At 43.4% G+C, this 13,724-nt stretch overlaps 3 protein-coding genes across 5 annotated transcripts; 1 reads left to right on the top strand and 2 right to left on the bottom strand.

Annotated features, from left to right (window-relative positions):
- Positions 1-132: 132 nt before the first annotated feature.
- neu4 (sialidase 4) lies at positions 133-4,357 on the bottom strand. 2 transcript variants are annotated; one of them, XM_063494187.1, is made up of 4 exons: positions 4,146-4,357; positions 3,118-3,359; positions 2,229-2,484; positions 133-2,083 (listed from the first exon to the last, which is right to left on the bottom strand). In XM_063494187.1, the coding sequence occupies exons 2-4, from the start codon at positions 3,316-3,318 to the stop codon at positions 1,044-1,046; spliced, it is 1,497 nt and encodes a 498-aa protein (XP_063350257.1). In that variant the 5' UTR covers positions 3,319-3,359; positions 4,146-4,357; the 3' UTR covers positions 133-1,043. The 2 variants fall into 2 exon arrangements, with proteins under 2 accessions (XP_063350257.1, XP_063350258.1); XM_063494188.1 differs by lacking the exon at positions 4,146-4,357 and adding an exon at positions 3,862-3,953.
- A 2,126-nt stretch (positions 4,358-6,483) lies between these two features.
- wdr53 (WD repeat domain 53) lies at positions 6,484-9,019 on the top strand. Of its 2 annotated transcripts, none has more exons than XM_063494190.1 (3): positions 6,484-6,543; positions 7,048-7,543; positions 7,618-9,019. In XM_063494190.1, exons 2-3 carry the CDS (start codon positions 7,055-7,057, stop codon positions 8,278-8,280), a joined length of 1,152 nt encoding a protein of 383 aa, XP_063350260.1. In that variant the 5' UTR covers positions 6,484-6,543; positions 7,048-7,054; the 3' UTR covers positions 8,281-9,019. The 2 variants fall into 2 exon arrangements, with proteins under 2 accessions (XP_063350260.1, XP_063350259.1); XM_063494189.1 differs by lacking the exon at positions 6,484-6,543 and adding an exon at positions 6,574-6,665.
- On the bottom strand, positions 8,706-12,964 carry srprb (SRP receptor subunit beta). Its single transcript, XM_063494193.1, has 7 exons — positions 12,748-12,964; positions 12,325-12,419; positions 12,150-12,227; positions 11,984-12,066; positions 11,510-11,646; positions 11,236-11,290; positions 8,706-10,242 (listed from the first exon to the last, which is right to left on the bottom strand). Exons 1-7 carry the CDS (start codon positions 12,914-12,916, stop codon positions 10,029-10,031), a joined length of 831 nt encoding a protein of 276 aa, XP_063350263.1. The 5' UTR covers positions 12,917-12,964; the 3' UTR covers positions 8,706-10,028.
- Between the last annotated feature and the right edge of the window lie 760 nt (positions 12,965-13,724).

Genomic DNA, 13,724 nt, shown 5'->3' with positions numbered 1-13,724 from the left:
ATTAATTTTCCATTGACTGGAAAAACAAACAACCCACTCCCAACGGACAGCAAAGGAAAATGTCTGGTTCTGGGAAGATTGCAACAAAAACAACACAATACTTTAGGAAGTGAAAGATTTTTATTGCACGCCTTCAAATTAAAACGTGACATCAGAAAAATCTATTTTGTCACTTGTGTGCACGATGTGATGGAAAATATGGTGGACAGAAGCTCAGTGAGTGCTCCACCTTCTCAGTGTCTGTCAGTCCAACACTTCAGCTCAGTCCTGAATTCTTTTCCTCTGTGAACTTAAATGTTTACTTTTTATCCAAGTGACAGTTATGACCTGAGACATGCAGGCATTCTCCCTCCTATTCTGTTGAACATCTTATCTTAGAAGGGTATTTCAGAGGTCACGATTACCCTTACAAAACACGTTTTTGGACATAGAGTCGTGAAAAAGAAAGCTTTCACAGGAGTCTGTGCAGTCAATAACTAAGGACACCTTCACTGCTTGCATAGGAATTACGGTTCACCCCTGGTTCAGATCAAACAATGAGCTACTGCTCAGACTCAGCAGGCCTCAGTTGGTATGTTAAAGTTCATAATAGCATAATTAGAAAAAGACTGAACAAGTACAATACAGCTTGGTTGGAAGGGTTTCCAGAAGTCTCTTGCTTCTAAAAAGAAGGCAGCACAGCTTAGGTTTGCAAAGCTGCATCTGAATAAGTTCTGGAACAATGTGCTTTGAACAGATGAGACCAAAATGGAGATGTTTGATCATAATGCACAGCACCACGTTTGGACAAAACCCAGAAACCTCATGCCAGCTGTGACACACAGTGGTGGAAGGATGGGGAAAACTGAACGATGTCTTTAGAGTTTTATCTTCCTTTTGCAGACCTGAGGCGCTTCTGTGAAGTGTTAGCTCTATATTTGTGTCAAAATCTGAATTTTATGAAATCTGCGAACATTTCAGTCTGCACAGGTCCAAATAAGAAAGTGAAGCATAATATAGGAAACAGTTAATGGACGACTTGTATCACAAGTTTAAAATCTACATTAAGACACAGAGCACATCTCAGCCAGCTTGCTCTTCTTCCTCCTCTTCTTCACAGGAGTCACCTGTTGGGAAACTGCTGCACTTTGAGCATCATGTCTGCAGCTCCTCCCCCGCTGTTTTCTGTGTCCTTCGTTGTTTGTTTCCAGCCAGACGTCCCGGGGCAGATTATCGATGAGCTCGTAGAGGGTGAAGATGCTGAAGCAGATTTCGTCGTAAGCTGTTTTGGTACCACACTCAAACAGGCAGGCGAAGGCCACAGCAGGTGGGGCTCCAGGTAAGGGTGACAGCTCCAGGTAGGCCAGGTCAGAGTATGCGCTCGGCCCATCATAGATCACCCAGGGGCCACGCCAGCTGTCTGGATCACGGGGGAAAAGGCTGAGGAACAAGCCCAGGTTTTTGCGTGCAGTCGTCCATGTTGGGTGGGAATATACTACCCACGTAGGAGTCAGGAAATCCGGAGGGGCTTCATGAGGAGGTGGGATGGAGCTGGTGGTGCTGGAGCTGTTTGCTGACACTGAAAAGGCTACAGAGCTGGTACTCGACTTGGAGAGACTGGACTCTGTGGTGCAGGATGTCCAGTGTCTGGAAAGCCGTACAGATTGCTGTAAATCGTTGCTAAGACTCTGACACAGATTTAACGGGGCAGGAAATCCAATAATACTCCCATGACAACCATTTCGAGGCTCCACCAGCCGCTGCACCAGCTGCCCCTCCTGAAACACGGCTCCATCGTCCAGACTGAGGGCCTGCACTCTGTACCCGAGAGGGCTTCGAGCATTACAGTACAACACGTTAGTCCCATCCTCTTCGTCCACAGACACCATCTGACACTCCACGGTCTCTGGTCCTGGGACCGCCTCTCCAAAGCGCCAGGTTCTCCCGTGGGTGTCACTGTGAAAGCAGAATGAGTGGGGAGTGGTCTGGCAGAGGTGCCCGAAGCACTCTTTGCACTCTATGTGGTAGGCGTAGGCAGGAATGAGCAAACGGCCCGACTTCAGCTGGATGCCGTGGCCCGGGCCGAGAGCGAAGGTGGCCCATTCTGCCAGGAAGGAAGCAGTGAAACTATTAGGACTGTGGATTTTGTCATCTCGTGACTCTTACTTAGATCTTTTTGTTGAAGACAAAGAGGCTGTTTCCAATTTAACTGGAGATAATACCACAATGCTTTTTCGAATGAGCCTCACCTTTAATAGTGTCTCCTATGACCTTCTTGGTGAGGTCGGTGACGGGACTCCAGGTGTCACCATCATCAGTGCTGGAGACGTAGCACAGTCTGGTCACGTTCTTCCCTGTCACCAGCTGATAGGACTCTGAGGTGTGACCCAGAACAGCGATGAAGAACAGAAAGAGAGTGCCCGTGAACTCATCGTAGACCGGGCACGGGTTCATGGATCGGTGGCCTGGCAGGAAAGCAGTGCCCAGAACACGGATGTCCTCCCACTGCAGACAAACGACGATTGAGAAGAATCACAGGAGACACAAGAAATGATGCTTCTCACGTCTGTTTGATTTTACTTAAAATGCCTGTTCAGTCAAATTACAAAACAAGAGTTAAAAAAAATATTTTAATTATTTAATTTTTTTACAAACTTCATATTTAGAGGATTATAGAATCTGAAAATTACATTTAAAGTCTGTTATTGTTTTTCATTTTTGTACTTTATCAGCTACACTTGGTTAAAATACTTGAATAAAATCTTCAATATATTTTATTTTTTACTGTACCACTTATATTTGCACTGAATGATATTAAAGCATTATAGGTGCCATAAAACTGTTGCTTTACAGTCTGATTTAGCTCGTTGAATCTAAAACAAGACTATCAAAATCTTCCCACCTCACTGTTACTTTGTAAAGTCACTATTTACTATTTTTCTTATTATAACCTGTTAAAATATTGACCTGTTCTTCCTACATTTGTTTACTTTTCTGCCTATGTTAGGGTATAGATTTTAGAAGAAGTACTTGTTATCAAACTTCTGATTGTAAAAAATGTACTTAAGCTCCAGTATTTATAAGTGCACAAGTTTTAATTGTACAGCCCTGAGCCAGTGAGCATTGAGTATCACTGACTTCCACATAGTTCCTGTAGAAAGTGCCTTTCCTCACGACCAGCAGGTGAGCCTGAGAGTCGGACGGGCTGAGCCTCTCCTCACAGAAGGCCAGAAAGGATCTGGAGCGGGGCAGGTAGAGCAGAGCTGGGACTCTGTACGTCACTCCATTCGGCTCCTTGTGGAAAAGCACAGATCTGGCTGGAAAATATGGCGACCTCATTCTCTCTGCTGTGTGAATATTTTCATGCACCTCCAAATCGTCTGAAATGGAGAGTTAGAAGCAGCTTTACTGGACAAGCAGGCATGCAGTTTCCAGTAGCTCTGTCTGAAGGTGCTCAACAACAAATGGACAGGAAGATAAACAAAGATATGGTTGAAGCCTATAAAGGACAAAAACACTAAAGAAAAGCAAACACAGGTATACAGTTCACTTGAGAGGTAAGTTACCAGTATTTAAATGCATATAAATGAATATTTTCAAAGTAAGATTCTTTTCTGGCCCATCTAAATCAACTCAATTCAGTAGCTGCTGCATCAGAATCTGCCAGGAGCAGCTTATCTTCTGAAACAATTGCTGGAAAAAGTCCAGTGGTAGCAGAAGGTAATTCATTTGTCACTAATGTGAATTCTGTTTGCCATCTCAACCATGACTGCACCATAAGAATTTTTATGTTCAGAGTTTTTGATAGTTATGGAGAAAAATACAGTCTCATTCAAGCACGATGTGCTAAATATTATTCCAGCTCAAAAAGACGTTGCTTACCTTACACCGAAGATATCGCAATATTACAAAAATATATTTAAAGAGTGACTAGGATAGCAGTCCACTGTGTTAACACAACTGGGGAGGTGGTGTTTAACTGACAAATAGACTGTGTGTGACCAAACCTTCAACTGTGAAACAACCTGACAACAAGGTCAGCATCACATTTCATCAGCACATTTCTGCCTCCTAATTCAGCCTTCCCACTGTGACAGCACTGTGAGGATGCAGCTCACTAATGCACAGTTTATGATCAAAAAAGGTAAATGTTGCACAGTACTTACATTTACAGTGCTCTGTGCTCCTGTAGCTTTGTCAGGGTGTACAGCATGTCTCAGTACTTGAATGAAGGGGTGACAATGTAATGTGTGTGTGTGTGAGGGTCTGAAAGCTCCGGCCTCCCCTCTCTGTTTCCTATTCAGTGCAACATGGTGCTCACTGACCCAGAAATGGCCCACACTCATCAGATCTACAGCTTTGGATGAATCAGCGAAGAACAGCCAATGAAGGCCAGGCGGGGAGGGGAGTGGGGGCACGCTGAACAATGACCTGATGAACTGCCTCTTCTCTGCTTTCCTTTTTCATGTCAAGCAGAATATGTAGGAGGCCATGTGGTGCTACTTTCTGTGTAAAGCATTAGCTCTGCCGGCTTGCACATCTGTTCAAGAAAGCTTTGACATTCTGTGCATGGAGATGACTATCGATAATAGCTGTATACAGATGTGCGGTCAGTGGTGGAAAGGAGATACACCATCTGTCGGTTCTAATGTTTTATGTATCAATACATAATAAAAAATGATCTGCAAGAGCAGTGCATGAAAAAAAATGAATGCACCCTTTTACTTTCATGAGAATTAAGAGGGTAAAAAGTAACCAGATGCTGCTTTTCTATCCTCTTATTATATTAACTGATTAACTGACCATCAGCAAGTATGAGTGCCTCTATGGGCATCACTCAATTCAATTCAATTCAATTCAATTTTATTTATATAGCGCCAAATCACAACAAAAGTCGCCTCAAGGCGCTTTATATTGTACAGTAGATAGCACAATAATAAATACAGAGAAAAACCCAACAATCATATCATATGACCCCCTATGAGCAAGCACTTTGGCGACAGTGGGAAGGAAAAACTCCCTTTTAACAGGAAGAAACCTCCGGCAGAACCAGGCTCAGGGAGGGGCGGCCATCTGCTGCGACCGGTTGGGGTGAAAGAAGGAAAACAGGATGAAAGACATGCTGTGGAAGAGAGACAGAGATTAATAACAGATATGATTCGATGCAGAGAGGTCTATTAACACATAGTGAGTGAGAAAGTGACTGGAAAGGAAAAACTCAATGCATCATGGGAATCCCCGGCAGCCTACGTCTATTGCAGCATAACTAAGGGAGGATTCAGGGTCACCTGGTCCAGCCCTAACTATATGCTTTAGCAAAAAGGAAAGTTTTAAGCCTAACCTTGAAAGTAGAGATAGTGTCTGTCTCCTGAATCCAAACTGGAAGCTGGTTCCACAGAAGAGGGGCCTGAAAACTGAAGGCTCTCCCTCCCATTCTACTTTTAAATACTCTAGGAACAACAAGTAAGCCTGCAGAGCGAGAGCGAAGTGCTCTAATAGGGTGATATGGTACTACAAGGTCATTAAGATAAGATGGGGCCTGATTATTTAAGACCTTGTATGTGAGGAGCAGGATTTTGAATTCAATTCTGGATTTAACAGGAAGCCAATGAAGGGAAGCCAAAACAGGAGAAATATGCTCTCTCTTTCTAGTCCCTGTCAGTACTCTTGCTGCAGCATTTTGGATTAACTGAAGACTTTTCAGGGAGTTTTTAGGACATCCTGATAATAATGAGTTACAGTAGTCCAGCCTGGAAGTAATGAAGGCATGAACTAGTTTTTCAGCGTCACTCTGAGACAGGATATTTCTAATTTTAGAGATGTTGCGCAAATGGAAGAAAGCAGTCTTACATATTTGTTTAATATGTGCCTTGAAGGACATGTCCTGGTCAAAAATGACTCCAAGGTTCCTCACAGCATTACTGGAGGCCAAGGTAATGCCATCCAACTCAGCATGTTGTATTTTAATAATGTAAAAAAATTATTTCAATCAGTAAAATTAGAAAAGGACTGAAGAGGTACAGCTTCTAGTTGTGACAAAGTGCTCTATTTATTTATCTATATTGTTTAAATTGATATTATACGTCCATGTACTGTATATTACGACATATGATTATATATATATATATATGATTACCTCTATTATTGTGCAAATAAATTGTATATTATGATGGATGTACAGTAATTGGTGACACACTAACCTGTCTGTATTAAATAAGTGGCTTTGTAGCCTAATATCTCTAATAAACCCCATTTAACGTAGACACAATTTCAGCTTTTTACCCTGAAACTCACTTCGCAGGCAGTACTTTGCTCCAATTTTGCAGAAAAGGAAAAGAAAATTAATTATTTGAATATACTATTTAAATACTTGATGTAATAAATAAATAAATAAATAAATAATATTAACGCAGATAAGTTTAATATAAGAAAGAAAAAAAATCCTCGCTGATGCCGCCTGACAAGCTAAACACAGGGCTAAACCCTAATACGTGTACGTGACGACATCAACAGGCGACTCAGCCTCACATGGCAACCTGCTGAAGTTTTAAACGTCTCTAGAAGGTAGTGTAATTTCTCTGTTCTCGGTGAAGTCACGTTATAAATCAACTGTACTCGGTAAATTTGTTACCGCCGTCAAAGCATCAGCTGGACAGGAGGTTAAAAATTAGCGGCTGAGCTAGCAGGTTAGCACAGTTGGATTTGATTTTCTGTTTGTAGCAACTTCTTTCATTATTGAGGTTTCTATGAAGTAATAATCCAATTTACAGGCTCATCTTTTATATGAGAGTGAAATACAATTTAAGTATTTAGAAAACCGCTCCTGAGCGCATTTAAATTCAGTGTTTTTGGACTTCTTTTCTTTTGCGTATTTGTCACACGTACATGTTTCAGGTCCCCCCAAAAATATTCCTATTAGACAAAAATAATCTGAGTAAATACAACATGCAGTTTTTACATGATAATTTCATGATCCAAACCTACCTGGCACTGTGTTATTAAGTAAAAGTGGGCTTGGTGTACATCTAGAAATATGTCTAATTCTTCTCATTAACCTACATTTTACAGGGTCAGCATGGCCAGGCAGTGGTCTGAGGGCCACTCCACTTCCATTCTCTGTGTAGGGGTGTCTGTGGGCCCTGAAACTCTCATTGCTTCAGGCTCTGAGGGTGGAGAGGTCACAGTGTGGAGCCAGGAGGGCACCATCGTAGGCCGCATCACTCTTTCTGGTGAGGAAGACAGCACAAGCGTTGTGTTCTCACCTTCAGCTCCAAACCAGCTGTTTGTGGCACATGGAGATGCAGTTAGTGTGCTTGACCCAAGGAGCCTGAAGGGTCCCGTAGAGGAGTATCAGGCTGCAGGGGAGGAGGAGATCAACGCTTTAGCACTGAATGAGACCGGTTCGGCCCTGGCTGTGGCAGATGACTCCGGGGCTGTGCGGGTGTTGGAGGTTCCTGGAGGAAAAGTTTGCAGGACTCTGCGCAGACACACCAACATCTGCTCCTCTGTTGCTTTTCGGCCTCACAGGCCCAATAACCTGGTGTCTGCTGGACTCGACATGCAGGTGAGAAAACGTTTAACTACTTATTTCCTGTTACTAACATTTCTTTCCTGACATTAGCTGTGTTGGTCTATCAGGTCATGCTGTGGGGTCTGCAGAAGACCCGCCCTCTGTGGACCCTCAACCTTCAGGATGTGGCAGAGGAGGAAGGCGACCAGCAGCAGCGACCTGGTCAGCTCTTCAACCCGCCGCTGGCCCACTGCGTTTCTGTCTCGAGCTGTGGAAATATTTTGGGGTGCGCAGCAGAGGACGGGCGGGTACACCTGATGCGGATCGGGAGCGGCTCAAAACTGGAGCAGCACGGAGCGTTTAAAGCCCACAGCCAGGGAGCCTCGCAAGCCCACTTTGTTAACTTCCTCTCCCACCCATACTGGCTCGTCACTGGTGGAAATGACAGCCAGGTTGCATTATGGAACCTCAGCAAGCACCCAGTGGTGGCTCCAGAGGGGAAAATTCAAAAGACAGCACCCCATCGAAGGAAGGGTAAGAGCAAAGCAAAGAGGAAGGAGCAGTCCCAGGAGAAAACAAAGACTGATGCGCAGAAGGACGAGGCTGAGGGGGGCGATGAAGCAGGAGCAGCTGGAAGTGCAGAGGAAGTGACGGAGGATAAGTCTGGGCCTAAACTGAGCATCAGCCACGGGGACAAGGTGAACTGGCTGTGTCCTACTGTGCTGAAAGGAGAACCAAGTGTGATAGTTGCAGATCAGAGCTCCAGTCTGACAGTCTACCCTCTCTCTTAACTGGCTACTAAACAGCTTTACAGCTTTTTTTTCCCCCTCACAGCAGTTCATTTTGTTACCCTCATCTTTTAGAAAACCCTTTTTCCTCTTGTTTGTTGATTGAGACCGAGTTGTTTTTGGTTTTCCTTCTTAAAATCTGTGAACATTTGAAAAAAAATAATAAACCCAACCGGTTTTAATCTATAGAGCAGCAAACATCAAAAAAATCTGCATGAGAGTCCGCAATGTAATAAACCAGAGGTTAGTTATTTTGGAGTCTCGTTTACTGCAGACTTATTTATGAGGTTTTTATGTGTGTGTGGCCCTATAAAAGTGTCTCTTTTAAATACACGTTCTGTCTCTGAATAGATTTGTTATGCTTTTATAAACAAGTTCTTCATTTTTCTGGATTGTAATTGTGCCACATCTGACAGAAGAAATCTGCATTTCATGTTTAACAGAGTTTTTAATGAAGCCACCCCAATCCAAACCAGGTGGCCAACAGAAATCAAAGCACAGTAAATGAAAGCTGGCCCCACAGACATCAGAACAAAAAAAAATGATTGCAGACAGCCACACATGCATTTGAATTGCTGCCACATGAAAAAAAGCATAAAAAATAAAAGCACATCCCATGTGAAAGAAGAACTGGGATTTTCTGGAATACATGTTAATGATTAAGTCCTGTTTGCTGCTTACGAATTGCCACAGGCTGACTCTGGGATACACCACTCCAAAAAAACCAAAAAAAAAAAAAGAACCCTAGAAGGAAACGCTGGATCAAGGTTTAACCTTCAGGGATCTCATCACTCTGTCCAGTTCCTGAGTGAAGCTACAAGGAGCAGATGTAGTGAAGGTGGATGTGTTCAAATACCTGGTTAATGAAACTGAAATTACACGAGAGGTGAAGAAGAGAGCGCAGGCAAGATCATTTGGAGACTGTGGGAATAACAAGAAGAAGAGGATGAAGTGGAGGTGGAAGACTTCAAGAGGTTAAGACATGGTTGGTGTGACAGGAATAGGATGCTGGGGATATATCGATATGGAGGCCGATGATCCCTCATGGCGACGCTAAAGAAGAAGACGACTGCTCCCTCTTCCTGGACTGTATTTCACTGACACACCACACACATCAGCATCAAGCATCAAAAATTTTAGTTTCCAAACCAAACCCGAGAACTACAAACAGCATTCTGCTCTCTTAACGCCAACAAAACATTAAAGTACATTCATTGGAAATGTTCTGTATTCATGCAGCACTTTCAAAGAAGGGAGCATCATTCTTCCGCAAACAAGAAAAACACAACAACGACACATGAAAAGGCACGAGGCTGAGCAAATTCACGCCCGTCTGATTTAACAAGGCAGCTTACAGCTCAGACTGCACGAGAAAAGCTTAAGAAAAATCCACTGGTGGTAAAATCTTTGACAATATTTCTTCTAGTCTAACAAAAAGGTTTTAAGCCGCACGTCATAAATCAATCAAATGGAAGCTTTTTAAAGTGGAAGTTTCACTGAGTAAGCAGGATCACTTCACAGCACTGTAGAGAAAATCGTTTCCACAATCACTTACTAATAGCCTACTAAATCTGCCTGGATGTCTTCCACTGTTAAAATCCTTTCATGTCTTTCAAGAACAGGTTTAAATAAAGTTAACAGGCGTGAGGCGTTTCACCCCTCTGATTACTGAGAGGTACAGGCGATGTTGGCGTGGTCTCACATTTTGGAGGTTTGTGCCTTTAAGGCAATGTGCACTGAGCAGATGATGTTTACAGTTTGGCCAGGGCCTTCTCCAGCAACTCCATGTCTGCATCCCCCCCGTCTTCACCCTTGCTCCCGCGGGCGCTGCACTCCACAAACTCCACCTTCATGGGCAGCTGGCTGAACTCAAAGTCTTTGCCTTTTTTGCCCAGGTACATGCTGCCGCCTACGGAGCCGTCCTGAGAGCTCAGTGCTGCCGAGCGAGTCACCCTCAAGGTGTTCCTGCAAGACAATGAGACATCGTTAAAGAAGAGTCGTTTACTGCTCAGCAGACCTGTAGGGTTTATTTTAGATTCAAGATTTAAGTGGCAGACAGTAAAACCCAGTACCATGTCTCTGATGTGGCCTTATACAGTCTTTGGGTGTTTGTCCTTACAGGTGATGACTCCCACTTCTATTGTCTCTTGACTGGCCTCTAAGACACCACATTTTTTTAGCTAATTAACTTTTTGCCTTTTCTCTTCTGTAGTTTTCATTTTGTTCCATTGCTGCATTCTGACCTTTTCTCTTATCAACCAGTCGTAGCTAATGGCTGCTCGTCCCCGAGTCTAGTTCTCTTAAACGGAAGTCCTTCCTTCTCACAGTTATCAATATCTTTCTGTTAGGGGATCCTTGCCTTGTTGGGGGTTCCTCTTTAAAATGTTTAAAATGTAATGTCTCTAGAGAAACTAAAGAACTAGTTCTTTAAAAATCCAACTTGACTGAATCAATAGGCGCCCAGATTTCTAGTCAATATTTTTTACATTATGAAAATATATAATACATAAAATAATCTAGGGTAATCATAGGGCAAGAGATTATACATAAAATAATCTCTTACCCTATGATACCTGGGGTAGGCTGCAGTAACACATCACAGTCCACATTAAACACACACGTCCCACAGTCTGCCGTAACAGGTTCATAATAAATACAGGATCAGTCACTGGCTTATGAGTGGAAATATTAATAAATTGGCAAACTTACTACACAAAAACTGAAAAAGAACAAAGTGAAAAACAAAAACAAAATGTCATATCTGCAACAATCTTTGAATCCTGCTATGTAGCATTCATTATTTTTTGTGGTTTTATTTATTTACACTGAGAACCACGTTTAAGAAAAAGTTCCACTGCTTTGCAATGGACAATAAAGTTTTGATCCAAAACTTTATTGTTGCGATGCTCCCAAAAATATTTATTGTATAAGAAGACAACAAAACAGAGAGTTACTTACAGCTCCTTTTCCAGCTGCTGCTGAATCAGTTTAGCAGATTTTGCCATGGTGATATCTACAAGATAAAGACACCAGTGAATAACCTGGATGTACTCAGAGTAAGCAGTGAAGGCTCAGACATTAGGACATTCCTGCCTCGGAATGTGACTACACACTCAGTGAACTGCAATTACCTTATGTGACAGAAAACTATGAATCCTTCTATTTAAACAGGAAAAAAAACAAATAAAAAGTTTCCACCAGCTCTCTAAAAACTTTCTGAGGGTTGCTGTACCTTGTTTGTTGCACGCCACCACGAGAGCCGGGGCGTTCCTGGTGATCGCGGCGTCCGTCAATAACACGTACAGGAACTCGGCCACGTCTCTCACTTCCTTCTGGAAGATCGCGCTGTCCACTACAAACACAATCGCTCTGAAAAAGAGGACAGGGTGATGATAAGACAGATGTGATAAGGATGGAAACAAGGGGACAATTACTTTTTTTCACATGGGGCAGGTAGGTTTGGATAGCTTTTCTCCCTTAATCAATGAAGTCATGATGTTAATACTGCACTTTGTATTTACTCAGGTTATTTCTAACATTAAACTGTGTTTGATGATGCAAAACATGTAAGGGTAAAAATGGCTTCACCATCCTTTCTATACAGTCTATGGTCAGAACATTTCATTCTGTGGAAGCAGTCAGCGTTATTCCATTCACCTGTCAGCGGTTCACACATGCATCACCTCACAGATCGTCCTGCTCTCACCTGGCCGCAGACTTGAACTTCTCCAGGTACTGAGGACGGAGGCTGTCGTGGCCTGGCAGGTCTATGAGAGTCCAGGTGCTGCCCTGCAGACGGGGTGGAGAAAGACAGCGGTGTAAATCCCACCCTCACACGAGTTACTTCTGTCCACCAACAGTCCTCAACTCACCCTGTCATTTTTGGCTTTGTATGGAGCACTGCTGTCAGTGATGGAGGTCTGTGTCCGCTTGAACTTTCCAGACAGCAGCTGCCAACATATGAAAAGCACAAAAAGAAATAAATAAGCAAACAAACAAACATGAGCCCCCCCCGGGCTTCCGGGGTCTGTCTCAGCATTAACTTACCCGGCTGAAGAGCAGGGTTTTCCCCGAGTCACACAGCCCCACCAGGAGCACGGAGGTGCGCACAGTCTTACTGGTGAGGAAGTACTTCAGAAAGACTGCAAACACAAAGCAAAGGACACACATTCAGTGACTGATTCTCAACGTATCAAAGGCACTCGCCGTCCGTTAGCCAAAAATGTGTGGTAGCTCTAAGTTTGAATGACTTCCCGTGAAACCGACAGCCGTTGTTAGCTTCTTAGCTTGCTACTTAAGCTAAAGTATTTAAAACATATATTAATTTATTAAAACAGCGCATGTTATTGTATTTCAACGTTAAAAAGCCCTGCTCACATATCAGGTTTATCACAGAACCGCTGTTTGCGGCTAACGGGGCTAAGCTACACGCTTGGCCTAGCCTGCTAAGCTGCTAAGATGACTTCTTACCACAGGTGATAACAACCACCGCCAAAGCGACGATAACTCCGATCAGGAAGACCGGGTCCTGCTCTTCCAGCTGCTGCCGCAGGGACTCGATGTAAGGTTCAAACGGAGATCCTGCCATCTCCACGTCTGCTTTCTCTCCCACGTTTCCACCGGTGCTGTGTGCTTCCATCACTCCGTCCAAGCTGCTCTGAAATGAGACACGTCTCCTTTCCTCTGAAGCCTGTAGGGAGCCACAGCGACCAGCAGGGGGCGCCCGCCGCTCAGGACATTCTCCGTTATGGGTCTGGATCACAGACTATATGTAAAAGACATTACCTGGAGTGCTGGAACCAGCTAGAGGTAAATGACAGTTTCATGCCATGTTTATTTCTCTGGAAGTAAATGGAAGATAGTTTTCATGAGGAAAAGAGAAAAAAATAGTATCTGGTAATGTAAAAGGTCAAAGGTTACTCAAGCCAATGACGCAGTTATCTTAGGGGATAAGGAAGTATAAAAACAAACAGCTAATTTTAACACGCAGAAAGTGATTCGAAATTAAAACTGAAATCAAGCATACACTGCAAATCCGGAGTAGTCCTCCATCTCCTTCTGACAGCTGCTGCATTTAACGGTCACCACAGCGGATCATCTGCCTCCACCTCCACCTCACCTAAAGCCTAGCATCCTCCTCTGTCATGTTTGTAGTGATGTCCTCCTTTACTACACGCACGAATCTTTGCGGACCTTTCTTCCAGCTAGCTGCTCCATCCTTTTTTCAGTATATCCACTGTTCCTCTGGTGTACTTATTTCTCATCCATTCTGGTCATTCCCAATAAAAACCTTTACATAAACCTCCCCTTTCACGTCTGTCACAAATCACTCCTTATACTCATCTCCACCCACTCCACCCTCCTTGCACTCTCTTTTTCTCTTCTCTTGTGCCCATATGTTGATTTGGATGGTTGCCCCCGGGGATTTAAACGCCACCTTCACTACA

The sequence above is a fragment of the Pelmatolapia mariae genome, linkage group LG14, assembly GCF_036321145.2.
Source record: "Pelmatolapia mariae isolate MD_Pm_ZW linkage group LG14, Pm_UMD_F_2, whole genome shotgun sequence".
Taxonomy (NCBI): domain Eukaryota; kingdom Metazoa; phylum Chordata; class Actinopteri; order Cichliformes; family Cichlidae; genus Pelmatolapia; species Pelmatolapia mariae.
This window is presented reverse-complemented; position numbering and strand designations above follow the sequence as displayed.